At 46.3% G+C, this 25,582-nt stretch overlaps 9 protein-coding genes across 10 annotated transcripts; 2 read left to right on the top strand and 7 right to left on the bottom strand.

Annotated features, from left to right (window-relative positions):
• Position 1: 1 nt before the first annotated feature.
• Positions 2-1,532, bottom strand: E1B28_003104 (uncharacterized protein; the record flags this gene model as incomplete). The annotated part of the gene is made up of 7 exons (XM_043160063.1): positions 1,472-1,532; positions 1,395-1,420; positions 1,307-1,346; positions 935-1,247; positions 813-879; positions 394-753; positions 2-321 (listed from the first exon to the last, which is right to left on the bottom strand). The coding sequence occupies exons 6-7, from the start codon at positions 473-475 to the stop codon at positions 2-4; spliced, it is 402 nt and encodes a 133-aa protein (XP_043002018.1). The 5' UTR covers positions 476-753; positions 813-879; positions 935-1,247; positions 1,307-1,346; positions 1,395-1,420; positions 1,472-1,532.
• Positions 1,533-7,945: 6,413 nt separating this feature from the next.
• Positions 7,946-8,395, top strand: E1B28_003103 (uncharacterized protein; the record flags this gene model as incomplete). The annotated part of the gene is made up of 1 exon (XM_043160062.1): positions 7,946-8,395. One exon carries the CDS (start codon positions 7,946-7,948, stop codon positions 8,393-8,395), a length of 450 nt encoding a protein of 149 aa, XP_043002017.1.
• Positions 8,396-8,416: 21 nt separating this feature from the next.
• On the bottom strand, positions 8,417-11,094 carry E1B28_003102 (uncharacterized protein). 2 transcript variants are annotated; one of them, XM_043160060.1, is made up of 14 exons: positions 11,031-11,094; positions 10,728-10,974; positions 10,534-10,671; positions 10,201-10,471; positions 10,070-10,143; positions 9,793-10,003; positions 9,679-9,737; positions 9,585-9,624; positions 9,451-9,522; positions 9,284-9,393; positions 9,031-9,214; positions 8,957-8,969; positions 8,754-8,892; positions 8,417-8,678 (listed from the first exon to the last, which is right to left on the bottom strand). In XM_043160060.1, the coding sequence occupies exons 2-14, from the start codon at positions 10,866-10,868 to the stop codon at positions 8,601-8,603; spliced, it is 1,530 nt and encodes a 509-aa protein (XP_043002015.1). In that variant the 5' UTR covers positions 10,869-10,974; positions 11,031-11,094; the 3' UTR covers positions 8,417-8,600. The 2 variants fall into 2 exon arrangements, with proteins under 2 accessions (XP_043002015.1, XP_043002016.1); XM_043160061.1 differs by having other exon boundaries at positions 10,534-10,974.
• Positions 11,095-11,586: 492 nt separating this feature from the next.
• On the top strand, positions 11,587-12,539 carry E1B28_003101 (uncharacterized protein; the record flags this gene model as incomplete). The annotated part of the gene is made up of 2 exons (XM_043160059.1): positions 11,587-11,922; positions 11,985-12,539. Exons 1-2 carry the CDS (start codon positions 11,767-11,769, stop codon positions 12,537-12,539), a joined length of 711 nt encoding a protein of 236 aa, XP_043002014.1. The 5' UTR covers positions 11,587-11,766.
• E1B28_003100 (uncharacterized protein) lies at positions 11,627-14,255 on the bottom strand. Its single transcript, XM_043160058.1, has 7 exons — positions 13,985-14,255; positions 13,869-13,926; positions 13,437-13,807; positions 13,298-13,375; positions 12,922-13,232; positions 11,963-12,869; positions 11,627-11,904 (listed from the first exon to the last, which is right to left on the bottom strand). Exons 1-6 carry the CDS (start codon positions 14,228-14,230, stop codon positions 12,860-12,862), a joined length of 1,074 nt encoding a protein of 357 aa, XP_043002013.1. The 5' UTR covers positions 14,231-14,255; the 3' UTR covers positions 11,627-11,904; positions 11,963-12,859.
• A 2,093-nt stretch (positions 14,256-16,348) lies between these two features.
• Positions 16,349-16,697, bottom strand: E1B28_003099 (uncharacterized protein; the record flags this gene model as incomplete). The annotated part of the gene is made up of 2 exons (XM_043160057.1): positions 16,349-16,563; positions 16,637-16,697. The coding sequence occupies 2 exons, from the start codon at positions 16,695-16,697 to the stop codon at positions 16,349-16,351; spliced, it is 276 nt and encodes a 91-aa protein (XP_043002012.1).
• Positions 16,698-18,158: 1,461 nt separating this feature from the next.
• On the bottom strand, positions 18,159-18,618 carry E1B28_003098 (uncharacterized protein). Its single transcript, XM_043160056.1, has 2 exons — positions 18,450-18,618; positions 18,159-18,392 (listed from the first exon to the last, which is right to left on the bottom strand). Exons 1-2 carry the CDS (start codon positions 18,547-18,549, stop codon positions 18,256-18,258), a joined length of 237 nt encoding a protein of 78 aa, XP_043002011.1. The 5' UTR covers positions 18,550-18,618; the 3' UTR covers positions 18,159-18,255.
• A 1,059-nt stretch (positions 18,619-19,677) lies between these two features.
• Positions 19,678-20,027, bottom strand: E1B28_003097 (uncharacterized protein; the record flags this gene model as incomplete). The annotated part of the gene is made up of 2 exons (XM_043160055.1): positions 19,678-19,892; positions 19,967-20,027. 2 exons carry the CDS (start codon positions 20,025-20,027, stop codon positions 19,678-19,680), a joined length of 276 nt encoding a protein of 91 aa, XP_043002010.1.
• Positions 20,028-21,529: 1,502 nt separating this feature from the next.
• On the bottom strand, positions 21,530-25,070 carry E1B28_003096 (uncharacterized protein). The gene is made up of 18 exons (XM_043160054.1): positions 24,566-25,070; positions 24,318-24,515; positions 24,209-24,264; positions 23,982-24,147; positions 23,842-23,916; positions 23,572-23,786; positions 23,413-23,515; positions 23,269-23,364; positions 23,067-23,216; positions 22,984-23,009; positions 22,896-22,923; positions 22,688-22,846; positions 22,551-22,628; positions 22,385-22,494; positions 22,282-22,331; positions 22,121-22,230; positions 21,909-22,066; positions 21,530-21,850 (listed from the first exon to the last, which is right to left on the bottom strand). Exons 1-18 carry the CDS (start codon positions 24,654-24,656, stop codon positions 21,737-21,739), a joined length of 1,983 nt encoding a protein of 660 aa, XP_043002009.1. The 5' UTR covers positions 24,657-25,070; the 3' UTR covers positions 21,530-21,736.
• Positions 25,071-25,582: the final 512 nt, after the last annotated feature.

Here is a 25,582-nt window from a genome sequence, read left to right as displayed (position 1 = left end):
TTCACTGATCTTGCGCGAACGCTTCCCTATCTCTCCCTGTCTCCCTTTGAGCTCTATCCAACTCGGTCTGCGCAACTCCTGGTGGACCCCACTGGTCAACACCTTGACCATCTCTCTTTCTTCCTGGCTTTCCATCATGATGCAACTCTTTCGAAGACATACCGCTTCCTGGGTAACCCATGCTTTGGGTAACATCGGCAGAGGTCGCTCCTCCTAGTGTGTCGGAAGCTGAGGTATACATTGGTCCAGATGACTCGGATAGGGAAGCGTCTTTGTCGACGACGGTGTCGCGTGTGACTGGTGCTCTAGGTGGGTTTTGTCCTGGATTAAGGGAGGAGAGTATGGGTCAGTTTAAAGGGAAAGACGAATCGGCTGGCCAGACTGTAGACATACCTTCCGGACGACCGTCGACTATTCCTTGGTTCGTTCTTTCAATCGTTCTCGTGAATTCTTGTTTGTTGCTGAGACCAGACATGATGGGGTGTTCGAAGTTTGTAAAGTTGTTATTTGTGGTAGGTGGGAGGGGAAAGTCTTATAATTAGTCTTTTATAGTTGCTGGTGTGGCGCGATGTGGATATGAAATCATAACTGAGTATAGGTCTGACATCATATCGAACGCCAGCGAAGTTGTTTTTGAACGTGTTGAGGTCGTTCTACAACAAAACAAATAACGTCCGTTGTTTAGGAGAGCCGGAGAAAAAAAAGGGAAAGGGCTAGAGGAATGTGGACCAAAGACACGCTCATGAACCGTAGCTTCAAGTAAGATACCGTATCAACCGATTGCGCAAGGATATCAAGATTTTTCCTCATACGTTGTGGTTCGGCAAATGTTGGAGCTGACGTTGAATACACGCTTGGAGATAGGTCCTAGAAGATATCCTATAAAGAGATAATTTTCTCCCAGTCTCTTCAAGGACAGTATCTCTATACTTACCTCCATTTGGGGACGTCAATTTATTGGTTATTCGAGGCAATCGTTGCCACCTCCAGTGTGGCAATGAATACTACCTACAGGAAGTTCAAACTGGTCGATGTTATCCGCAATCATTTCGCCACTTGTGCTCGACGGACAGCTTTTTCGTCAAAGACCGTCATTGGTAGCAAGCTGTGAGACAAGTTATAATTGTTGCCGCATGGCCCACCGGACGTGGACCATCAAATGCATCAAAATCCGTTGTTATTCGTTGGCAACTAGCTGTTGGAATGACCAAGTCGTACCTAGAGCGAAACGCTCATGACGCCGATGGCTGAGAAACTTATCAGCACGAAGACGTTACACAAGGATCCGTTTGCGAGTTTAACTCACCACCAATCTCACCATGATAGGACGGCCTCGAGCTGAACCACTGCGAAGATGAACGATGAAGCTTTGAAGCTTTGAAGGCGTACTGTACTTGTATTTCTATCGATGCGAGATGGACTGAAACGAATAACGTGAAAATATCATAGATGGACCATCAATAAAACCGACTTTTCCTAGCAAATAAGGAGTCGCTCGGAGTGAGAGTTTAGGTGCACGGCGTTGGGTCGAAGAGAACCAGGTCCATTTATCGCAAAGCGGGCACATAGAGCGTGGGAATAGTTACCAAATTTGGAAATTTTTATCTTATGTCTCCTTCTTGTTCCGCCGCTGCAAACTTCCGTCCCGTCCTATACAATTCTGGGCACGTGGGGGAAGAATTTGACGGCCAATGTCCGCGGGATATATCAGAAGGTTGAATCGTGAGAGAATTTGTAACCCGTCCCCCTTATCTCATCGTTTTTAGCGCCTTTCGCCCGTTCAACGCAATCAACGTCGTTTAGACCTGGTCCTCCTTCATCTAGAGTTCTTCTGACCCCTTCGGGGCGTCATACGTTAAAATTGGAACGATACAGAGAAGTATTTAATTGGTGGATCGGGCTACATGTTGATCGTTTCATTGCGTCATTTTTGATTGTCACCCTGCATCATTCCTTAAACCAACGTGACATTTTGATTTTGGCATCAATGTGACATTTTGACATTCTTATGTGTGCGGCCCCAAGACAAACATACTGTAACGCCCACGTGAAAATTCGTCACAAACCACAACTTACACCCTACGTCTCCCAGTATACAAGTTGCGCGATGCCAAAAGAACAAGAAAAAAAGCAAGTTATCTTACCCTTCCTGATCCATTAAACATACAATCCTCTTTATTTCGTTCTTTCGTCTTGGTTGACGGCGGTGCAAACACGTACTCAACGCCCTGGAACACGTAGCACGCAACGCCGAAAATCAAGACGCCTTTCACATTAACCTTCAAATTATTGTTTTACAGGAATTCCAGATGTTGACTTCACGTCGCATCGGTGATTCACGCGCTGACTCCAGGTCGTGCGTGAAATAAGACTTGATTTCATATCAGTTGTCTTTATGTGTTCCTCACTATATCTTCGTCGTTACTATTCTGGACATTTTGGAATGCTCTCTATCGTTGCTTTCATTCCTGCTCAGGACACTGGTTAGATTCGATCTTTGCTTTCAGCTTTCGGTAGCCCATTGGACATTCAATTCCGTATTATTGACTTTTACATGAATAAATTAGACAGGAACAAATGTAGTCGGCATTGAAACAGCTAGAGAGAAATTGAATCGGGGGGGTTTTCAAATATTATAGAGAACATGAAAATGAATAGACATACCAAATTTTGAACCTTACAAGTAACAGCTGCAGCGTGTGGCTGCATGTCGAGGAGCACAGCGAAGCGCCAAACAAGGTTAACAGCGACGCGCCAATGAGGTTGGTAAGCCTAACTATTCTCAACAACTCACCCCAACCCATCCGAAAAACTGCCACGCGATCCTCATTTCTTTGCACCCGGTGTCGGACTACACCAGTTTTCAGTAATACGCGGTTGCCGGACAAAGACGACGAGGAAGAAGAGGAAGGAGAGAAGAAACCAAACGGGTACGGGGGATGTAGAGTACGTTGCTCAATACACTACGACGATGACGATGACGATACTGCTGAGCTCCTAAGTGAACTGGAGAAAATAAACGAGAACGTACTGAAGACAAAGCTCGACAGGATTCCAGTGTGGTCGTTTATCAGCCTTTTTCGTGCGATACTCGCAACTCACGAAAAGATTAGCATGGCCCCTGCACAAGGATGACACGCTTTTCCGGAGTGGTAGACCTACGGGTCTCAATATTTATTTTTTTTGTTTGTTACGATACAGGGGGTTGGCGGGACGTGCTAAAAGCAACCTGGGAGCTTGGGACCTCTGAGAAAGCCATGTGGCAAGGGGAGGCAGTCGTAGATTGGGATTCAGGCCTAGAAATTTATGTTCAGTTGTTTTCTGACACTCTTCAGAGTCGACAATCATTGATCAGGGTTTTAATTTTTCTTTGAGCAAGGGTGAATAACAATATGACCGGGGGGCTACAAGAGGACTGGACACCTTCAACCTTGTCTAACTTGAGCTTTCATCAAGCCCTGTGGTGTACTTCAAATTTATTGCTCGGGCCCCCAGACATCTACTCATACAGTGTATTATAATAAGTTTACTGTCGAGGCTTTGGACCAAATGGAGTAAATTCATTGGCACGGACAGTTCAAGTTCACGCGAGGTCCAAAGGCCCAAAGGGAAGTCTTCCCTTCTGCCAATTGACCCCACACACGTTCGCCGTTAGGATGTTCCGACTCAACACAGGGACCACTTGGATGCCACACCAAAAATGGTGGCAGGTACAGGAGAGACACCATCCAGAAATATGGGCATCTGCCAGGGGGTGGTTCTTGCATCAAAAAATGACTCAGGTCAGGCAATTACATCCTGGCTAGCACTTCCGGTCTACAGTTTATATAGTGCAGTGTCTTGCTTACAGAACGTGATTAATGGCCGCCGTCATGTCAGTCTAGGGTCTCTGGTCGCACTTAGTAGACGGTAATCTTGAGTTGCCAATGATTAGTACCACTATTCGAATTTACTCCCAAAAATGTTCGCTTAGCCTGCTGCGAGTTGGAGCCTTCGAGGACCCACATTAAGAGTCTGGCACTCTATCTGAACGAGGCGGACGATGAAAGAAATCGTTCAAATCGTTTAACTGTTAGAGCTGACAGGAGCCGACGCATTACTTTTATACTCCGGCTCAAATATTTAACTCCGTTCTCCATATCGTTTCGATTTTTGCGCACCCATTTAACGAGTGCCCTTACTCTCATATCACAGATAGATAGATAGATAGATAGATTACACAGTGTCTGTTTTCTGATCAACCAAGGGTCAACGGGTCGCCGCTGGGAAGTGTTTTCGGAGTGTCTGCGACTCAGGACATTGGGCTATCGGGGTCACAGAAGTGGGTAATACGTTGTTCCAGATAGTTTTATCCTACTGCCCTGTCGCTCTTTCTTGACGAAACCTATACTTCTTTCTTCCTCGCAAGCGGCGTCTGAAGTTATATCTTACTGAGACCTTCGTGTTGAGGAACGTACCTAATCGCATGGTGGCGCACGCCTACAACCTCGATCACCGATCGATATCCATTCCACATCTCCCGCATTTCAAATGTTCTACATTCCTCATGGTCCGGATATCTTCCGGATTGCAAATACCTTTACCTTTTTATACTTTCGTACCTATTTGACACCCTCAGCCGTTCTACTACGTCTGAGGGTGAGTACTTATTCCTTCTTCTTCTTTTACTTGATAGTTACTTACCATATATCAACCTGTAGGTCTTGTTGTACTCACTACGTATTCTACAGGTATAATACAGAGCCGTTCTACTACGTCTGAGGGTCTTGTTGTACTCACTACGTATTCTACACTTCGATCCGTAGTTATCCTGCTGACGAGCCATTTCGCAAGAAGTTCAATCTGCCTTGGCCCCAAATCCTGCTAGGCTACGAAGCGAGTCTATTCACGTCAAGCTGTACAAGAAGGAGCCTGCAGCTTTGGGGGACGCTGTCGAGGGCGAGAACACCACGAGAGCTCATGCACGAGAGATGTATGAGGATAAATTGGCAAAGGCGGAGAAGACGATCAACATCAGGAAAATCCCAAAACACGAATTGGTGCGAATTAGGGATAATTCGTACCAATTCTCCCTAAGGAGCCGAATTTGAGATGGTTAGTTCGCTTGGCGGAATTTCGAAAATCAAACATCCCCCTTTTTTCATTAGCACTAATTTGTCCTTATTACCACAATTTTGCATGCTTTCGTTGCCTTTGGTTGGCGCATATTTTCATATTTTTCTTACAAATAGTGACTTATTTCACAAGTTGAAGTTTAAACCACATCAATTATATTAATGGTAGTTACGATAAAATACATGTAGTAATAATTAATATATACTTAATATATAGAAGAATGCCAGTTGGAGAGCAAAAAGACCTACATGCCTATGAGTATAGAGTAGAGCAGAAAAAAAGCTTATGACAGTCACCTGAAGACAAGTCAAAAGTATTGAGGATGGTCCTTGTACGTATGGATTTCATGTCATTCTAAAAATCCAGTAAAAAAATGAGCCTGCACCCCGGGAACTAGAGGACGAATCAACTTACATCACGAGTTCATTCAATGCTATGACGCCGTATTGTCTGAGGTATCTGAAATGTTAATAAATTTCGGCAACAAAAATTATTTATCACTCACAGTCAAAAAGTCGAGTAGTCCCTGCCAATTGGTATGAAAGAGTGATTGATGTTTGGAACGAATATGTGTGTTAGGGCGGGAGAAGGTAAAAAAAAAGGAAGATGGATGGAGGGAGGGAAGGAAGAAAGCGAAAGTCGGAAAGAAATTTTATGTGGACGAATTTATGCCCCGGTCCCGGATTACCCGGACAACTCGGACAATCCATGTGTTCAGATCCCGCCCTGAATACATGGGCATCTCGGAGTAACTTCGTAAAAAAAAATTTAAGTTCACCTCATCACCTGCAGTACACCCGAGTTATCAGTACAATGTCAGGCTAGAATGCTCCCTCCTGCTGGTTTATTTTTGAGATTGTGTTTGTGATATTTTAAATACTAGCTAGGGTTCCGGGCTTACACACGAACGCTCGCTGCGCTCGGATGTGTTCCTGCCCTTCACCCGGCTAGGCGGGGCTTCGCCCCTGCACCCTCGTTTTTTTTTCTTCTTTTCTTGAGAAATATGCACCGCACGCGGCCCGGTAGCTCGCTTCGAATCCCAGTAACGATAGAAAGCAAGACTTTATCGTTGTCGTCATGTATTCTAATTCTTTTTCATTTCTCATCTTTGAATGTCACTATATAGACAGTTGACGGTTACAGTATGCAGTGCTATGGCCCTCACCAGGATGTGCATCACGACGCGATTGTCCTTCAACGTCGAAGGACAAGTTGTTGGTCTCGCATTCTTCGGGAAGACGGGAAAGGTGTGTTGCCATAATATCGTGAACAAAGCTGCAGACATGGTCTTTGTATTTGTACTGAAACCCAGAGGGCGAACAGACATGACTGCCATCATCTCCTCGAGCTCGATAAGGCCCTTCAGTGCTTGCGGGATATCAGCTATAGGTGGCCATTGAGTGAGCATCACTGATAAGATATTCAACTGACCCGGGAATCACCTGGATGGACATTATTCTCAGTACTCCATTTTTTCACATCTCCTTTATCCTTGCTACACCGCTGGCAGGCGACAGCAGTCAGCTTCATGTTCCAACGAATCTCTCGACAAACACCACAAGTCTGTAGCTTCAGGTCCTTGTCAGCCTTCACAAATTTCTGAATAAATCTTTTCTCGGCCTCGGTGACCACTGACCACCACATCTTTAACCAGTAGATCGACTTCCATCATGTCACTGCCATCGCCGAGATACTGGTCAAAGTCATCTGAATCCAGTAAATCCACGCCTTCGGATTCGTCGCTTGGCGGAGGCTCGTCTCAGGCATGTCTTCAAGGGTGACGCGTCTTCAACGCGTCCGGCAGTCATTACATGTCGTGAAGAGTTGACCTTGCTGATCTGTGCAGTCTTCGCGATTTACTTGCTTTGAGCAGCTGGTACACCAGTGAAGACCTAGAAACTGCTTTAGACATGTTTAAAACCATATATACGTGTAGCAACTCACCTGCATGTTGTGCCTCCAACCGCTTGTCTACATTTCTCTGATCTTAATGCTGGCAGTGGAAAAAAAACACGTCATTAAAGCGGTGAAAAAGTATCAATTTCTGTCATCGAACTTGATACATGGGTAGTAATATGTCTTCTCTGTTGATTTTCGAGGTTTGGAAAAGGTAGAATAGAGTACGAAAGGGCTGCCCATCGCCAAAGGCGACGAGCAAGCAGGTCGCGCGACATTGAAACGGAAACGACAAATAATCACAAACAAAAGTTGACCGGGCCCCTCGCCCGTTGATAAGGATTGCTCGCTTCGCTCGCAATAAAGCTGTATACCAACAAACTTGCCTCAAATATTCTTGTGCATTTTATTGTTTGCACAATTTCACATAAGCCAACAAATTTGCACAAATTATTTTGGTTAGAGCTCCAAATTTTACCTAATTTCCCCAAAAGTATCAGAAGTTCGGGAGAATTAGTGCGATTTAGTTCCCACTGTAAGTTAATTCAATCGAATTATGACTAAGGCATGCAGAATTAAATAAATTATAACTAAGCATGCAAATTGGGGGGATTAGTCGGATTTATACTAATTCGCAAATCAGGTTTTTCCTGATGAAGGCCGTCGACGAACTCTACAAAGAGATCACAAAGTATAGGGGCTTAGAGTCTGACCGTGTACTTGGTCATGTCATCCATGCTCCTCCGATTTCCGACAGCACAGGCTTTAAATACTACACAGAGGACTGGGCACTAGCGAGAAGATCGACTGGACGGGCTTCAAAGGCAACGTCATTGATCTCGGTACGTTCCGACTTATTTCACTTTGATAACATCGTTTAGTCTAACTATTATATTTAGGAAGCAAAATTTCAGCCTCCGAGTTTGTCTAGAAGATGCACCCAGACAACCGTGACTCCTTCGAATTTCCAGTTGGCGGGTTCCTGCAGATCCAGGGCGTCGTCACGGAAGAGGAGCTCCGCACCCCGAACATGATTGACGGGGACGGCGTAGACTGTTTTCTGGTCCTCAAGAGCGGCAAGTCGACCGGACTCACCCCCGGTCGCGGAACTAGCATCGAGTCCTTTGTTCGGGAGTACACCGACTCTGGCAATCGCTCGACGTTCATGGCGGTAGCCATCTACCCGTATAGCCACAAAGACGGCGCTTTCTCCGAACCAGGGGATTCTAGGTCTATTGTCGTTGACGACCATGGACGTATCGTCGGTCTGCTTACTGGCGGTGCCACTGGTCTGAATGGTTCCACTGATGTGACCTATTTGACGCCGTATTACTGGATTGAGGAGCGTATTAAGGAGGCTTTCCCAGACTCCTGTCTGTACTAGGTCGACGACATCGGGGACTATCACGATCCTATTCTTCTTGCCACTTTTACCTATGCAACTTCCTCTTCTTCCTTTTCTAGCTGGTTCCGAACTGCGAGTTTTGTACACTTTCGAGTACACTGCACACAAGCTCTCTATCGTTATCGTTATTTAATAGTAGTAGCAAAAAAAACTGCTTTGTACAATACATTTTGATACATTATGATCACACAGTAACACTTGCACAAGTAAATACTCCTACGTGACTGCTCTTACGGTCGTTAATTATAGATTGTACCGAGACCTGCACGGAGAGGAGATTTGAAAGACGAACGGTCAGAAAAACAACACCAAAGGGGAAGAAGCCGAAAGAACACACATATGTCCCGCCAAATAAGACGTACAATCCGAATGCGATGAAGAAGTAATTCAACAGCGTCTGAATCGTCTTTCCCATCCCGTTCCATTTTCGCTTTCCAGGGTTCATCTGGAGGTAGGCCATAGCCCAGAAGATGTATCTAAAAATGACGAAGGTTCTCAGGTCCGTCGGAATTTGCTTGAAGAAGTTATACAGATACGTACCCAAACCATGCGTCTGTAAGGAGAATGTAAAAGAGATAAGTAAAATTTAGTAACCAACGAGCACTCATACTCACCGAACAAAGAGGACATAAGACTTAGCATGTCCGAGAAGAAGGGTAAAACCTCCGCAATCACAAAAGCCACCACCCACAGGGTCGACAATATACCCACCCACGTCAACCATCCGACGACAGTATTCGAATGTCGATGTCGCGAGTTTTCAAATACTCGAGCGAAGATAAAGCGTGAAGTGACGACCTAGAGGGACAACAAAATCAAAAGTTCACATGTGAAAAAAAGACAACAGAGAATTCAGATTTAACGCACAGAGTATAACGACCCTAAGAATATTAACGTAGGTATCGCGAACGAGAACGCGATCTTCTTGTATAGGGGTTGGAGGGAAGAGAAAGCGGGAGCGGTCATATATTGATTACCTGCGCAAATCAAGCACTAAGTCAGCTGAGAAAAGGAATCGAACAAGGTCGACGAACCGACGAAGTGGTATATCAATGCCCCACACAACGTGAACATCGCCATTTCTGCTATCGTTACGGCCCAGAGAGCTAACAAGAAACAGTGGTTTAGCATCGATGTGTAGTTTCGCATGGAAGAGGGATGTCGGCACCTTTGGGGAAATCTTTGGGATTCTCCATGTCTGCGATGAACTAAATCAACATGAGTAACTTTATTTTCGACCTGCGCGACAAAGAATAATTCACCGAAGGAAGGCATATTTGTCCACAGAACGTGTACATGATATTGAGGAATGCAGACATCCCTACCATAAACGGAATGTGATGTTTCATCCCATCGCGGACCTGAATCCAACTCACCAGATACAAAGGTAGTTCCAGGGACAGGAAGCACAGTGACAAGAGGCTCGTCCCCTTCTTTATACCCAAACGGATGGTCTTGAATTCCAGCAAAGACAATCGAAAGGATAACGGCAATTCCCATTGTTACCGCGCTGAAGGTACCCAGGTGAGCGAGCTGTTTGAAGGTGCGAGGTAGAGAGAAGACTAGGCAAATCATGGCCATAATCACCTGCTCCCGCCCACAAGGGACGGTAAGTAAATATCTCACGGATGGGTTCCTAGGGAGACAACGTACCGCAAAAACGACCGAGCATTGCGAAGAATTCGTAAGTGTGTTTAGAAGTTTCGTTCCGACCAGTACATGTAAGGCTGAAGGGTTGACCCTGTCAAACGAGATCCACTTCGACCGCCCGGTTGAAAACATACCTTGGATGAACGTGTTGTTTAATATGAAGAATAAAGCAGTGACATTGTAGGCCCACGCAGCATCTCCAAATAACTTTTTCCCAATGTCGCAGACGTCCCGTACTTCAGGATGTTTCAAGCAGTAACGCCACAGAATAAGGGAGGTGTAAAGGACGGATGCGGCGACTACAAGTGTGAGGATAATACCGGGAACGAGGCCAAGAACTGAGTACGACCATGGAAATGACATCATTGCAAGGCAAATGTACTCTGAGAATAGTAGAGCAGCCGTCTGTCAAAACATATTCTCTCTCAGTGGGATTTTCACAAACTGCAATAAAATCGCAAACGCACCTTTTGCCATGAACAAGATCTGTACTTTATCTCATGGTCCTTCTCCAACTCGATCTGCGTCCCGACAGATATCTCCGCTAACGTGTTATCATCATCTTCCAACTCTTCCAAGCTGGAGGAACTGGTCCTCTCTACGTCCTGCTTCGTCGGGAGATCCATTGGAAAAATAGTAGAAGAAAAGAAACGGTACTTGCAGCATCTCTGCCATTTATAGGCCAACTGTTCGAAAATACCGGCATGGCGAGAACGGGTTGAGGCTCCACCTGATGCATGTGCATGCTGGATGAACCATCATCATAATCACACCTTCCGGGAACCAGATGATGTTTTTTCATTGAGTTACCGACCCTCTTTCTGTATCTTCAGCCCACACATGACTCGTTATATCGCACCCTTGACGCCGCTGTCAAGACGGAGTTGGAGCCACAATTACGCAGTTATCTGAAAACCGTCAGTCTAACCACGACATTCGGTTCTTAGTCAAAGGAACCTCAAACCAGCGACGGGACGAAACGGTAGAAACGGAAGAAAGTCAACGCGAAATGGAGCCGTCCATACGGCATTGTAGGGCGTTTTGCAAGTAATTGTGATGTCATCCCGTTACTTATCGGTCCGTGTTTTATTTCCATTTGTAAAGTAATCAGCAACTCAGGGCAAACACTCAGATACAAAAAACAACTGCCACGACACAGAGAACATCCTTTCAACTTGAGCAACTAATTTGTTGGTCGCCGTAGTACTTATTAGACCACGAGTATCTTACCTTGTTTAGCCCTCCTTTCCTTATTGGGTTGTTGACAATATTTGCTGGCCACTCAGACAGGGGGTTTAAAAGATCATCAGTTACGATATCCGTCGAAGAAACAGAGTCAAGTATATAGGGGATTTGCAATCATGGTCGACGTGCGCTCCGACGACAGAGACAGTGCCAGTAAGGTTATGTGGGACATATCAAAAATGGTGGGATAAGCTTCTTAGACAAACGTAGAGAGCAGCTTGAGATGAGCGCAGGAACTTGAAGAAAGTAAACAAACGTGTCGAGATCATCCGACACGCTTCACTGCCACTATCCTATATATCCTCCGATTTGAGCAAATCTAGGAACAGAAAAAATCAAAGCTTTCCTGTGTTCTGTCACATATCAAATTCATAATTTACCATCGACCCTACTGCAGGCTGCAGGTTTTGAATCCCAACGTTGAACGTCGACTCACAGTACTGGACAGGAGGGAGATGACATCAAAATGTCCCCAGTGTGGGACTGTCGCTCGTTCTCTCAGTCCGTCTGACGAGAAACAAGGGAATGTCAACGAAAATTCTCAAGTGGGGGTGGATCAGGAATCAATCAGGAAGGCAGAGGACCTAGAGTGGCTAAAAGAAAAGAACGAAGTCAGTCCGATGTCGCTCAGCAAACCCAACAATGAGTTACAATTCGTGCCCTTATCTTTTAGATGCTCACGCTTCACTATATGGTGGAAAACTCGCCGTGGAAGGACGAAGACATGCCAGGGATAGAACCACGCCTCGACCATTACCCTCCCATCTTCGATTTCGGCGTCGCATTCACCATGCCCAAAATTCTCGACTTTACTGTAAAGAAAGGAATCATTGAGAAATTGCCAGCGTCGGACGATACTGTGCGGAGACTACGTATTGATATCCAAAATTACTTCAACGAGAAATTCGGCTTCAGATTCACACTCGAGTATGGCATGCCACAAATTGTCTCGAAGGAGCGTCTCTTCAGCTTCAGCGTGTGGACCAATTACAAATGCTGTCTTTCTGAGAGCAAGAAATCGCACGTTGTGGAGGTGATGAAGAGCGAGTTTGAGGTGGAGGAATTGACATGGTTCATATCATACATGAACAAGGGGCTCGCTCAGGTCCCACTACATGGTGCCAGGTTTGTAGCTCACTCTCTCAGGGAACATTCACTTGCTCGCCTTTGCATTGTAGAAGATCAATTTTTGGCATTTTTGGCGGTTGGACGTCAAGTTAAACGTTAAACGCTGACGATGCCATTTTGGTCGCCATGGTTGTCCTCTTTCTTTTTGATATCGTGGCCGGCTCTTGTCTTCCGATGATCCCTATCTTCTTTCTTCTATAATCTATTCTAAAACCCATGTTATTGTACAACCTCTAGTGTACCTTTCTGGGTCCGTGGTGGATCTATTGCTCCTTCCCGGTGGCCTTATTCAATTGACTGCCGAAGATTATATCAGGATCCCTTGCAAGTAATTATGATAACATGCCATTTCTGATCGGTCCGTGGCTTGGATGTACATGTACATTGTACATCGAATAAACCACGTCACTCCAACATGTTTTATTTCCATCTGGTGAAGCACTCAGCAACTTTCCTTAGTGCTCAGGGTAAAGGCCACTTACAAATCCAAAAACATCTGCCACAGCACAGAGAACATCAACCCTTGCAACCCGTTCGCCAGAATCCTAGTCTTGAGACCTCTCCCAAGCAATCCTCGTACGCCATCTTGCCTCACCACAGCTTTAGCCGCATTCCAGTAAGTTATTCTCGTTTGGTTAACCTGGCGGTAGGTCTTCAAAACGCGTAAAGAGTTGGATATCGTATCTGACACGACGGACGCGACGAATCCGATAAAAGCTTGTCGTAGAAACTTTTCATATGTTGAGTCGGGGTTAGGAAGATGTGCTTTGAGGTAGTCGTACGTTCCGAACCACTGGGAGTGGAGGTGTGAAAGTTAAGTTTCGAATGTAGCAAGAACTGGTAAACTTGTAAACGTACAGGATAATAGCCAACAAATGTAGCAGCTGCAGTACCCAATGCACCGTACCAAAGAGTTCCGATGCCGTACAGTTTGATCTGGGGGACCGCCATTCATCAGTTTTTCTTAGCACACACCGATAAGACAGGAGCAGCGTACACGTGTTTTGAGGATAGAAAGACCCTCTCTACCCTGTGTCTGCATCGTCGTCTTCAGGGTATCAATAGGCGTAAGAATCATCCTAAACAACGCAGCGGCAATCGCAGAAAAAACGGTCTTCGCAGGGGTCGGTAGATCCTTCATATACGAATTCGAATTGAGCAAAGCAAGAATTCCAACGTTCGCTGCTGTGTCTCCGAAACGAGCAACCGGACCTTGGATAAGAGCTGGACCAAGACCGCTATAATATCTTTTCCAACCACCGTCATGATAGAGGGTACGTATAACCTGAGTGGTCGTCGTCCCGTATCGATACTGGTAGTTCATGACCGTACGTAGAGGCATTAGTGTTAGAACTTGGAGAACCATCGCTGCAGGAAAACAGCTCGAGTTAATTCAATTCAAGGATTAGGATAAATCCAGTAAGCGTACCAGCAGCACCGCTCAACCCTCCTCCCAAAGCAGACTTCAAAGCCTTTTTGTAGTCAAACTAAAGGATATACCTCGCGTCAGGACATTCGACTCGACCGTCTACACTCGAGACTTACGTGCAGATCATCATTCTCAATGAATCCCTTGAAGAGCAGAACGAGAAGAACGAGTCCAACGAACACGCAACCGGTATAGAAAATGATCTCTCCAGCCCCTCGTTTCATGTTTGGATCAGCTTCCGGAGCGCTTTCTTCATCGTTCGGGGTGGTGTTTGTGTAGCTCTGGTTGGACTCGGAATGGGCTAGCAAAGCAGCTGATTCGTCTACTGGGGTGGAGACCTTAACTGGAGGCGGTTCCGACATGGGTGTTGCAGGCTAAAAAGAGAGCTAAACCCCTTGCTCTGTCAGCGTCCGGCGTTCAATTCAAAAAGGGTTACTCGACCCACGTTCGAGCTTCTTGTCATGAGACAACCTGGGGCTGACTCTTTTTCAAACCAATTCTCGACCCCATTCTGAAACATGAGCAGACTTGTCGCTGAATTGAGGACTCATGATAACGCGGAAGAAATTAATGAAGGTGGTTATGTAGTGGAGATGCCGGACCGGTGTCGCGGGACGATTTGGAGGTTTCTATTCGAGTACAAAAAAAAACAATAGGGAGCTCTACTTATATCATTCCTTCTCCGCCTGGTCCAATCTGCCTTTATACGGCGATGAGTGCGTTTGGCATACATATCCAAGCTAACAATAGATGCCGGCGTCAAGAGCGTGCGTGCACCAGCCTCCAGTGTTCTGACCACTGTTCAACTTCCTGCTGTCCGTTCCCTCCCAATTCCCTCCACTTCGTTACCATCTCGACCTTAGCACTCTTTGCCTCACGCAATGCCAATTAAAGCGAATGGGTTAGGTTACTTGTAGTGCAAATTATCACTGAGATTAAGGCGCAGAGCGGACCAAGAGGAGAGAGAAGTCGACGAGTATCGGGACCACTTGTGCTCACCGTGGATTGGGGGGTACGATGAGCGATAAGGATAGGTAAGAGATACGCTCTTTATTTTTCTAGGCTGCAATAAAGCAACTCCTCCAACTCAACTATATTCTTTTCAGAAACGAATAAACGAAGACGGAGGATGTCTAGTACTAGCCTCGCTGTTACCGTTCCGCCTCATTTACGACCACGAACTCGCCCCCAGCTCATTCCCAGACAGCGCCAGAAGGCGAGCACGTTAACATAGACGACGAGGCCTTTCAAAACACTTACATCGACATCTCGACTGATACATTCGGTCGCGAGATATCTCAAACATTATTGAAAGACCGGAACGGTTGAGGGTAGTCAAGCTATGGCTTGCAGTAGCTTTTGCTCGTTTAGAAGAGGATGGATTCTGAAACGGACGATCTGGCTAGTATAATGGAACACTTGAAGCTTGATGGAGCTGCTAGCACTAGCACTGCTACGGCGTCCACATCCTCGACATTCGCAGATATTCCAGTGTCACAGTTCAGCTTCTATGCGGCTTCTCGGGAGTCTTGCGGTGAAGTATATTCACAGCGATGTTGAAGGAGATTTGTATCTGGAAGAGTTACAAAATTGGGCGAAGGAAATATGGACGTGGAGAGTCGGAGATAGTATGCCCGGAATCGAAGAACACCATCGAATGTGCCCTAGGAACAGTCTGTGAAGCAGTCGAAGTCTTCCGGCATCCACTTCCTCCTCCTCCCAGACTAACACCAAAAGGGCGTTCGTAGTGGCACGACTGCCGGGTCACCATTGTGGAGAGGATACACCATGTGGGTTCTGTTTTGTGAATAATGTGGCTGTCGCTGCTGCGCATGGTACGAGCGGTCATTCTGCTTCTTTCCCCTCTCATCCACATACTATTAGCAAGCCTCAAACGCGGAATCAATCGAGTAGTTACTTGATTTACATCACAGTAGACTTAACAAGGTCCCTAATCTCGAGACAGTGAGGTACGCCGCCGGTACTCGCTTCAATGTGAAAAAGACTCAATTAGTTAGCCTTTGTTGTCCTAGTTGTAATTTGATGCAACGGCGTTTACGATGGTACGAGCAGAAGAGTGTCGGAAATCATGCCGGGACAGATAATTTATGAGTTACGAAAAGATAGCGAACCACAACTAACCCCGAAGTTATCTCTCTTAAAAGGTAAAACTCTCAGTTGGCTTAGCAGATGCGGATAAAGCCTCGTTAGACCACTAACAGTCAGCTCACTTCAAAATGGTGTCTTCCACTCAGTCGCTTCCGTCGGGACTTATTGGGTCAATGCCAGATACTCAGTTCACCGTGACTGTCAGATAACGTCCGAATAATCACTTCTCCCCAATTCTCGACCAGAAGCCCTCAGACAAAGTGAGTACTGTAGTTCTGTGATCACCAGACTGCCATACAAGTTTAGACTAACTATGGCTATCAAGTACGTCGGCCGTGTTTGCTGATGATCGAAACACGACGAAAGCGACCTTAAACGGCTTTGCTACCGGCCCCACGGCTGCTGCAGCATTCAACCATCTTTCCAGTATCAACAGCATTGTCGAGCGGACCTCCATAGCCCATGCACTGGTGGGAGAGCTCGTTAAAGTAGGCCTTTTGTTTGACGGCGGCGCAGCAGTCTTTAGTGACTTGGTAGTTGGTTCCACCGGAGCCGTCCTTGTTGTTGGTGCAAATTTCTGGGCCACCTGAGGGGGGAAAGAAGAGGGGGGGTCAGTCAGGACGGTGTACTTGGGAACGTGTCGTTCGAGAGGGACATACCAGCGAGGACAGAGCTAGCGAGAGTGGCAACGATGGCAACGATGGCGAATGAAGTACGCATGTTGTGATTTATGAGATAGACGGTTGTAAGATTGATGAGTGAAATTTGTTTCTGAGTTCTCAAAAGGTTTACTTCCTGGCTTATATACCTATTCCCCGGCTACAGAAAATCCTCACTAACGGGTGCAACGGCAAGGCGAAACTTGACGGGCCCGTTCTAACTCAATCGAACGCTCCACCAATGACCCATAGATACTTAGCAGAACGAGCGATCTCGATCAGCGCCCGAAATATAAGGTTGGAACCTGGTCCACTCGCTGTCATTAATATTGGCCATCGCCTTCCATTCCCCAACAGTGTGTCAAGAAGAGAAGAGAGTATAGACGATGGATCCTGTGGCAGCGGACGTCCCGTAAGAATGGAATGTCGTCAAAGGTAGTCTATCTATGGTAATATCTACAGTACTTCAGATCTTGTAGCTTACACCACGCTTACAGGGCTTTGCTTAATTCCATAAACATGCGTTTATTGTGTTGCATGCTTGGCAAGGTCGGAGCGCACTGAAGCGGTAAACGTTACCATTTTGCCACGCAATCATTAGGACATGCCGTGACTGACCCTCTTCCTCGACAACCATCTGGACAGGGCAACTGTCGCTCTTTAAGGTTGGTTGAAAGTTATCTATATCTACATATTACCCCTCAGACTCACTATGATCTAAGTCCTTTCAAACGAAGTGTTGAAGAAAAAGGAAAGATGGATTTATTCCCAAGCTCTCTGCTTCTTCGAAATGAAGCTTTGGTCCGAGAGGATAAATATCAACATGTATGACACACCGCGACCAACACCGTGCATTCGCGGAATCAAGCAAAATCCCTGTAAACGCGGGTTAGTCACGGTGAATGTCTTTACAGCACTTTCAGTAAACGATGACAGTTATTCGAGAAAAATAGAGGAAATATGTATAACGAAGCTATAGGTTCTTTTACCGGCACTGGCCCGCCATTTCGGGGTTGTTCGAACTGACCATCGAATAATTACAACTTGAAAGTGACATCGTTTAGTAAGTGACACAAGATCTAAAGGAAATCCCGTGTTCGCCTGCTACAGCCCGCTCAAATGCGTGTTATCTTGGCGAGGAGAATCCCAGCATCCCATTTGAAATTGCATGAAATTGTACCCAACTCAAACTATCATACAGTAATCATAAGTACCTCCACTTTACCGCTCCGAATTATGTATGGATTCGTGGATTTAGGGCGCTCGGCGGTCCTGGGCAAAACGGCCTCGACACTTGAGGTAACATCATGTCCTCTCTCGCCAACCCTAGGCTGTGAAACTTACCAGCGATACCTCAGGTTTGCCTCAGTCGATTTGGAGATTTTATACCCTCTTTGGGAATTTTGGGTAGTTCGGCTCGCTCCATGTGGTCATTACATCGTATCTTTTGGTTGGCCCACATACCAACATCTTTCATCACCAACTTTGGAGACCCACAATCGATATGTCTGGTTCTCAGCCTCCTGGACCACGGCTCTATCTGCTGGTTTCAACATTGCAATATCCATAATCCATTGCCATCATCGCTCGAGTTTCAGAAGCATTTCCCGCTCCTCGAGTCACACTCTCTTTTCTCTGTCGGTGTCCGGCGTCCAATTCAAAAAGGGTTTCGAGCTTCCGGTCATGAGACAACCTGGGGCTGACTCTATATCAAACCGAATCTCGACTGAATTCTGAAACTTGAGCAGACTTGTCGCTGGATTGAGAACGTATGATGACTCGGAAGAGATTTGAAAAAAATTCTTCACTCAACCTTCTTCATCTGACCCAAAGAACATCGCGTGCGCCTCTGATGGGTCCATAAAACCAGCAAATCCAAGTTTCGCGTCCACAAGGTCCGTAATGTTCTCCATAAATACACCATCTGGCTCCGCTCCCCTCTCTCTCGCTTCATTCCAAAACTCTGCCTCCGAGAAAGTTATGGTCTTCTCAGTTTATTACATGGCGAAAAATGAGCTGTGAGTCGGAACGCGAAACAGGGAACGTCTGTCGGTACCTCAGGGAAATTCTTGCACGTTTTAGACGGCGCGGTCCTTGGCCAAGGCCAGGGCACTGGGTGTGCGAGCTATGTCATCAGTGGTGTATTCAGTATGCGGAACGTAACGACAATGAAATGATTCGTTCGACGAGTAGACAGGTAATCCAGCCGATGACAGGAATAATGAATGGGTTAAACTCCCTTTCAAGTTGCATCACAGAGTCTTGTGGCAAATTCAGGTTACTGAAGCAACGGTTAGTCGAAGGAAGGATTGAAAACGCTAACCCTTCAAGTTGCGAGCGCTAACGTCGGTTGAGGACCGGACCGGATTCGGCTCCCGGAACCAGGCGACATTGACCTTCTCGACATTCATGGCATTTTCGATTGTTTATCTAGCTTGGAGTTACTATTTCCAGATCAGCTTTGTCTGTCGAATCTGTGGATTGTCCGAGTGTTGGTGAGATACGGTGCTTTGCTGACGACTGAACTGACTTTTTTCCCTTCAAGTTGATTTAATTCTGCTTGCTCTCTCCTAAAACGACAAAAGGAGAGGTCGAGGAGTTCTTGGATTGATCCGGTGGTGAAACCGAGTTTGGACTCAACTTTGGAGTGAAGAAGTAACAGAGAAGTGTGCTGAGCATTCATGGTATCATTGTGGTGTGTGGGTTTTATTCGTTGTTGATTCCTAATGTTTCTCATTGATAATTGCATCTGACATGTCTTAGGTCCCATATTTGCCAAAAAAACAAACAATCCATCCGTGTTCCTTGTGTGGCCATCATGCATCATGCATCATGTCTTATTGAGTCAACGCCGGATACTCAGTTCACTGCCAGATAACGTCAGAATAGTCACTATCTTGCCAATTCTTGAGAAACCCTTAGACAAAGTGAGTACTGTAGTTCTGTGATCACCAGACTGCCATACAAGTTTAGACTAATAACTATGGCTATCAGGTACATCGACCGTGTTTGCTGATGATCGAAACATGACGAAAGCGACCTTAAACGGCTTTGCTACCAGCCCCACGGCTACTGCAGCATTCAACCATCTTTCCGGTGTCGACAGCATTGTCGAGCGGACCTCCGTAGCCCATGCACTGGTGGGAGAGCTCGTTAAAATAGGCCTTTTGTTTGACGGCGGCGCAGCAGTCTTTAGTAACTTGGTAGTTGGTTCCACCGGAGCCGTCCTTGTTGTTGGTGCAGATTTCTGGGCCACCTGAGGGGGGAAAGAAGAGGGGGGGGTCAGTCAGGACGGTGGACTTGGGAATGTCTCGTTCGAGAGGGACATACCAGCGAGGACAGAGCTAGCGAGAGAGGCGATGATGGCAACGATGGCGAATGAAGTACGCATGTTGTGATTTATGAGATAGACGGTTGTAAGATTGAGTGAAATTTGTTTCTGAGTTCCCAGAAGGTTTGCTTCCTGGCTTATATACCTCTTCCTCGGCTACGAACGAGTGCGACGGCAAAGTCGAAACTTGACGGGCCCGTTCTAACTCAATCGAACGCTCCACCATAGATACTTAGCAGAGCGAACGATCTTGATCAGCGCCCGAAATATAACGTTGAAGCCTACTCCACTCGCCACCATTGAAATTGGCCATTGTCTTCCATTCCCCAACAGTGTTTCAAGCAGAGAAGAGTATAGACAGTGAATCCTGTGGCAACGGACGTCCGTAAGAAGTTTTTCTTAATTCCATGAACATGCGTCGGAGCAGCAGTGCTCTCCGCTGATGGCATGCCACGGCAATCATGGACATCTTTCTCGACGGCCACCTAGGCAGGGCAACTGTCATTCTTAAGGTTAAAACTTGTCTAATCTACATATTACCCCTCAGACTCACTATGATGTAAGTCCTTTTCAAACGAAGAGTCAAAGAAAAAGGAAAGATGAATTTATTCGCAAGCTCTCGGCCCCTTCGGAATGAAGTCGGAGTATAAATTTCGGCATGTATGACACACCACATACCAACACCGTGCGTTCGCGGAATCAAGCAAAACCCTGTAAAATGGGCTAATGAATGGCTTTACAGCACTTTAAGTAAGTAAACGATGACAGTTGTTTGAAAAATAGAACAATATGTATAACGAAGCTACCGGCACTGGCCCGCCATTTCGGGGTTGTCCGAACTGATACAAAGTGTCATTTAGTCAAAGCCGTAAGTGACACACAACTAAAAAGGAAATCCCGTGCTCGCCTTCTACAGCCCCCTCAAAGGCGTGTTATCCTGGCGAGGAGAATCTCAGCATCCCATTTGAAATTGTGGCAAACTCAAACTATTATGATCATACTTCCACTTTACCGCTCCGAATCATGTATGGATTCGTGGATGTACATTGATTTGGGCGCGGCTGAGCGGCAAAACGGCCTCGACACAAGTACTATTGAATCATGTACATTGTAGATGTAGCGAAGTGGTTGTCTGACACGCTTCCCTTCCTCGCTCGCCGGCCCTAGGCTGTGAAACTTACTAGCGATACCTCAGGCCTCAGATTTGCCTCAGATTTGGAGATTTTATACCCTCTTTGAATCCATTGGGAATTCTGGGTGGTTCTGCTCGCTCCATGTTGTCTTTACATCGTATCTTTACATCGTATCTTTTGGTTGGTCCAGATACCAACATCTTTCATCACCAACTTTGGAGACTCACAATCGATATATCTAGTTCCACATCTCCTGCTTTCAACTTCACAATATCCATTGCAATTGCGATCATCGCTCGACTGTTGCTTCAGAAACATCAGACCAAACTCGCTCGAGTTTCAGAAGTGACTCCCGCTCCTCGAGTCATTCTCTTTGTTCCGTCGGCGTCCAGGGTTCAATTCAAAAAGGGTTACTTGACCTACGTTCGAGCTTCCTGTCATGCGACAACCTGGAGCTGACTCTTTATCAAACCGATTTCTCGACTGAATCCTGAAACTTGTTGCTGGATTGAGGACGCATATGCCACGTAAGAGATTAATGAAGGTGGTTTAGTGGAGACGCCGTGCGCGGGGTGTCGCGGGATAATTCGGAGGTTTCGAGTACATCCCTACACAAAATCAACAGGGAGGTCTACTTTACAGGGATATCGTTCCACCTCCAATCTGCCTACGGCGATGAGTGCGTTTGGCATATCTCAGCAAGCTAACGACAGACGTCGGCGTCATGCCATCCATTCGCTTAGCTGCACCCTGTGTCGATAATTAGCTTGAGATAAGAAAAACAAGGTCGTTTCTTCGCCCTACTTACCATAGTCGTGGGCCGCACTTTAAACAGTCGCTCTTTGACTTCGGAACTAAGACCTTCCACCGTGTGATAGTCCATTTGAGGATCTAGCTCGAGCGACTCGTCTTCCATGAAATCCTTGAGATCCGCTTCTTGTCGGAACAGTTGCGAGTTATAGCGACCTTCAATTCCGGTGTGGTCAAAGAGACAAAATTATATGACAAAAAAGTGCATACCATCAACATCGATTCGCGCGAGAAGATTATCCTCAATTTCGGTGAGCTCTGGTATCAACTTTCGCATATCGACGGCCTTGATGTTGGGGTAGCGAAGCATCTCAAAAGCACTAATGAACGTATTGGATATCGAGGATCGTAGAATTAACATAGGAACGAACCTGCGACGAACACCATCGAGAGGTACATGATATCCATGAGCTGCCCATCCCTAGTCCAGTTGTCAGACTCAGATGCACCCCGTACACCTTGATAGGGACAAACCTGAGGCGAAAGTTGAACGGATCTCAATAGCTCTGCACCACGGCGAAGTGCTTCTCGTGTACTTTCAAATACCGACCAACGATAATCAGACACAACGCCAACGGCTCGTCCTGTAAACCCTGGTTGAGTCACTTTGAGCATCAGTTGGAAACAAAAAGCCACTTGCCCTTCTCCGTCAGCCGCAAATCGGCGTTGTCGCTTCGAAGAGTCATTCTATATTCCGACCTGGAGGTAAACATGCGATCTAAAGGCATCCTAATAAGACCGAGGACCTAAGCCGAGAAATTAAATCGGGTATCGTACACGGTTCTTCAGTTCCTTTGACAATCAGGTCGTCTATCATGACACCCGTGTATCCGTCAGCTCTGGTAAGAATGAAAGGTGCCCGCGTTTGAGCCGCAAGGCCTGCATTGATGCCAGCAACGATGCCCTGGGCTGCTGCTTCCTCGTATCCTGTGGTGCCTGGTGGCCGTTCAGCCTTGATAAATAACGGTCATGCATTCATCTTTACCGTTAATCTGACCCGCCAGAAATAGTCCCTATCCTCAAAAGTCAACAAAAAATCCGCGGTGCGTCGAAATCTCGAACAAATCCCGAACCTGAATTCGTTTCGTTTCCAATGTGGCTAATCAAGAAGTATTCAGGACTTGAAAAGTCAGAGAACAAGTTCAAAATGACCTACGGCGCAGCTCCCTCGCATCGATATGATCATACTCGACGCCGTACGCTGGTCGTACCATTTTCACATGCTCAAGGCCAGGAATAGTACGCATCATCGGTTCTTGGATCTCTTCAGGCAGACTGCATGAAATACCATTAGGATATATCACATCTAAATCGATCTGTGAGGCATCGTTGATGAGATGACGTTAAGAAAGACCAACCAGAGTCGTAGCCTTCTGGCTCCAGCCAGACATTGTGATGCTCTCGGTGTCCAAATCGACTTATTTTGGCCTCCAGTGAGGGACAGTATCTGGGACCTGCGTGAACTTAGAGTAGTGATCAATGCGTAAACGACAAGCACTCACCTTTCTTGGTCTCTCGGATGTGGACGGAATTGTGCAGATTATCTCTCACAATTTGATGGGTTGCGGGAGTGGTAGCTGTCTGAAAGCAATCGACCTGATTGGCCTGGATAGAGGATTGTATTCAGTAAAAGTCTACTGCAAAACAATCGCAATATTCACCACATTATCTACTTCACGGTTGAGAAAACTGAACGGCGATGGAACTTGATCGCCAATTTGTCTGGCGAGGTTGGTGAAATTTATGGTTTTCCCGTCTAGTCGTGCTGGTGTACCGGTTTGCAGGCGACCGAGTCTGAAACCCGCATTTCTGAGTGAGGCAGAGAGTCCAACAGATGGTGCATCATCGATTCGACCAGCAGGGAATCTTTTTAGCCCTAATATTAAGGAAATGAGCTTCCTTTCCTGCGACGAAACTTCAATCGAACGAACCGATATGTATTTCGCCGGACAGGAACGTCCCTGTGCATATGACAACTTGAGAGCAATGGAAAATCTCTCCCGAGTCTAAATGGAAAAAAGAAAAAGAAAAAGTCAAGAGGGTACATAATATGGTTTTCTGAGGAGCATACCTAGTCGTACACCGGTTATTTTACCCCAAGTATTGGGGGCGTTGGAGCTATGGTCAAAAAGAAGGTCAAATACGCTGCCAGCGTACACGTTGAGGTTTCTACATTCAGAAAGTGCTGCTTGCATGTGCTTCTTGTACAACTTCCGGTCGATTTGTGCACGAGGTCCCTAAGGAAAGAAAATAAAAAATGAAGCTAATTAACCCGAAAGTAAATGGATTGAAACCTACCCACACTGCAGCACCCTTGGATCTGTTCAGAATGTGAAACTGAATACCCGCTTTGTCTAACGAGAATTCAGTCAAGTGTCATCCAGCAAAACCCAGGATATTCACGTACCTGAAATACGTCCCATCAGCCCGTCAAGCGCATCTATCTCCCTGACCAAAGTGCCTTTCCCAACACCACCAATCGAGGGGTTGCACGATAGTTCGCCAATAGTTTCCAGCTTTTGGGTTAATAGCAGGGTACGTGATCCAGTTCGTGCTGAGGCAGCTGCAGCTTCACATCCAGCATGTCCACCACCAATAATACAAACTGTTGAAAGAGTTAGCTTATAGTTAGGAAGGAGAAACACGTTCGCTTACCATCATAATTGTTGCTTTCAATGATTGAAGAGAATTTTCTGCGACAGCGAAGGAATGGCGAGAGTATTTGGGCGGACCCTCGAGACAACATCAGTTATCCCGGTCGCCTCAAATACCTGTTGAAAGCTGAAAAGCAATCAAGGTCCGAGAATGAGCGTGCACAGTTACCAGTAGCGCAGAAGTAGTCGCGTTCAAAATTGAAACAGCTACTTTGTAAATCTGTAAATCGGCCCAGCTGTAAGTGCTAAACAACCAAAAAAGGAATGTGATTAGTAAGACTTCCGCGCCAGCCCAGCTCACTCTTTTTTTTCTTTTTTTTTTTTTGTGGAGCGTTGTCAAATGACAAGGGCGAGCAGACGCCTAGCTGTCCCCGCTGCCAGCAGCTGGGCCGACCGAAGTCGGTGCTCTCTCCCCCCGCTAGGATGCAAGGACTTTAAACCTTGCTAAGATTCGGAACCACCTGAGGAAACGCAGTTACGCGCGGAGTGTGAGACTCAACTGTCGTAGTACGACCCCATCGTTCGCCGTCATGTGATGTTCGAAAAAGGAAGGTGATTACTAAGACTGCAGTGCCGGCTTCGAAGTTCTCTAAGTTGAGGTTGGCAAAAGTGGGAATTGAACCATCGACGTCAGAAAATTTTACCTGTGGCAACGATTTACCAACTGCGCCATTATACCTATTCAAAATTATACATCAACATTGGACTATATAGAGTACATCCTTGGTACATCATACTGGGGGCTTTGCCCCCAGACCCCCTCATATAGCTTTGAATACCTAACCCCTACCCCTAACCGCTAACTAACCTAACCATTAAACCTAACCGCTAACTAACCTAACCATTAAACCTAACCGCTAACTAACCTAACTATCAAAACCAAACCCCCCTAACCACTAAACCTAACCAAAACCTAACCGCTAACCGAGAAAGCGCAGGGCGGCAGTCTTACTAATCACCACGTGATGGCGAACGATGGGGTCGGACTGGCTAAGACGTGAGACTCGGGTTAACGTTT

This window comes from Marasmius oreades, chromosome 11 (assembly GCF_018924745.1).
Source record: "Marasmius oreades isolate 03SP1 chromosome 11, whole genome shotgun sequence".
Classification (NCBI taxonomy): domain Eukaryota; kingdom Fungi; phylum Basidiomycota; class Agaricomycetes; order Agaricales; family Marasmiaceae; genus Marasmius; species Marasmius oreades.
Note: the sequence above shows the minus strand (reverse complement) of the source record. Positions and strands in the feature narration are given on the sequence as shown.

Bases quoted from the DNA above. Each gene is read 5' to 3' on its own strand.
- E1B28_003102 (XM_043160060.1), bottom strand. From the start codon at position 10,868: ATGAAAAAACATCATCTGGTTCCCGGAAGGTGTGATTATGATGATGGT. The intron at 9,738-9,792 runs GTGAGTTGGATT...CGTTTATGGTAG, and splicing joins TGGAACTACCTTTGTATCTG to GGATGTCTGCATTCCTCAAT. The intron at 9,523-9,584 runs GTGCCGACATCC...GTTTCTTGTTAG, and splicing joins TCCCAAAGATTTCCCCAAAG to CTCTCTGGGCCGTAACGATA.
- E1B28_003100 (XM_043160058.1), bottom strand. From the start codon at position 14,230: ATGTCGGAACCGCCTCCAGTTAAGGTCTCCACCCCAGTAGACGAATCA. The intron at 13,808-13,868 runs GTACGCTTACTG...GTTTTCCTGCAG, and splicing joins AGGGTTGAGCGGTGCTGCTG to CGATGGTTCTCCAAGTTCTA. The intron at 13,376-13,436 runs GTACGCTGCTCC...GCGGTCCCCCAG, and splicing joins TTTCTATCCTCAAAACACGT to ATCAAACTGTACGGCATCGG.
- E1B28_003098 (XM_043160056.1), bottom strand. From the start codon at position 18,549: ATGGAGAACATTACGGACCTTGTGGACGCGAAACTTGGATTTGCTGGT. The intron at 18,393-18,449 runs GTTGAGTGAAGA...TTCTCAATCCAG, and splicing joins CTTTGGGTCAGATGAAGAAG to CGACAAGTCTGCTCAAGTTT.
- E1B28_003096 (XM_043160054.1), bottom strand. From the start codon at position 24,656: ATGTTGTCTCGAGGGTCCGCCCAAATACTCTCGCCATTCCTTCGCTGT. The intron at 22,495-22,550 runs GCAAGTGGCTTT...CAGGGTTTACAG, and splicing joins TTTGCGGCTGACGGAGAAGG to GACGAGCCGTTGGCGTTGTG. The intron at 22,231-22,281 runs GTTCGTTCCTAT...TACGTTCATTAG, and splicing joins CTCGATGGTGTTCGTCGCAG to TGCTTTTGAGATGCTTCGCT.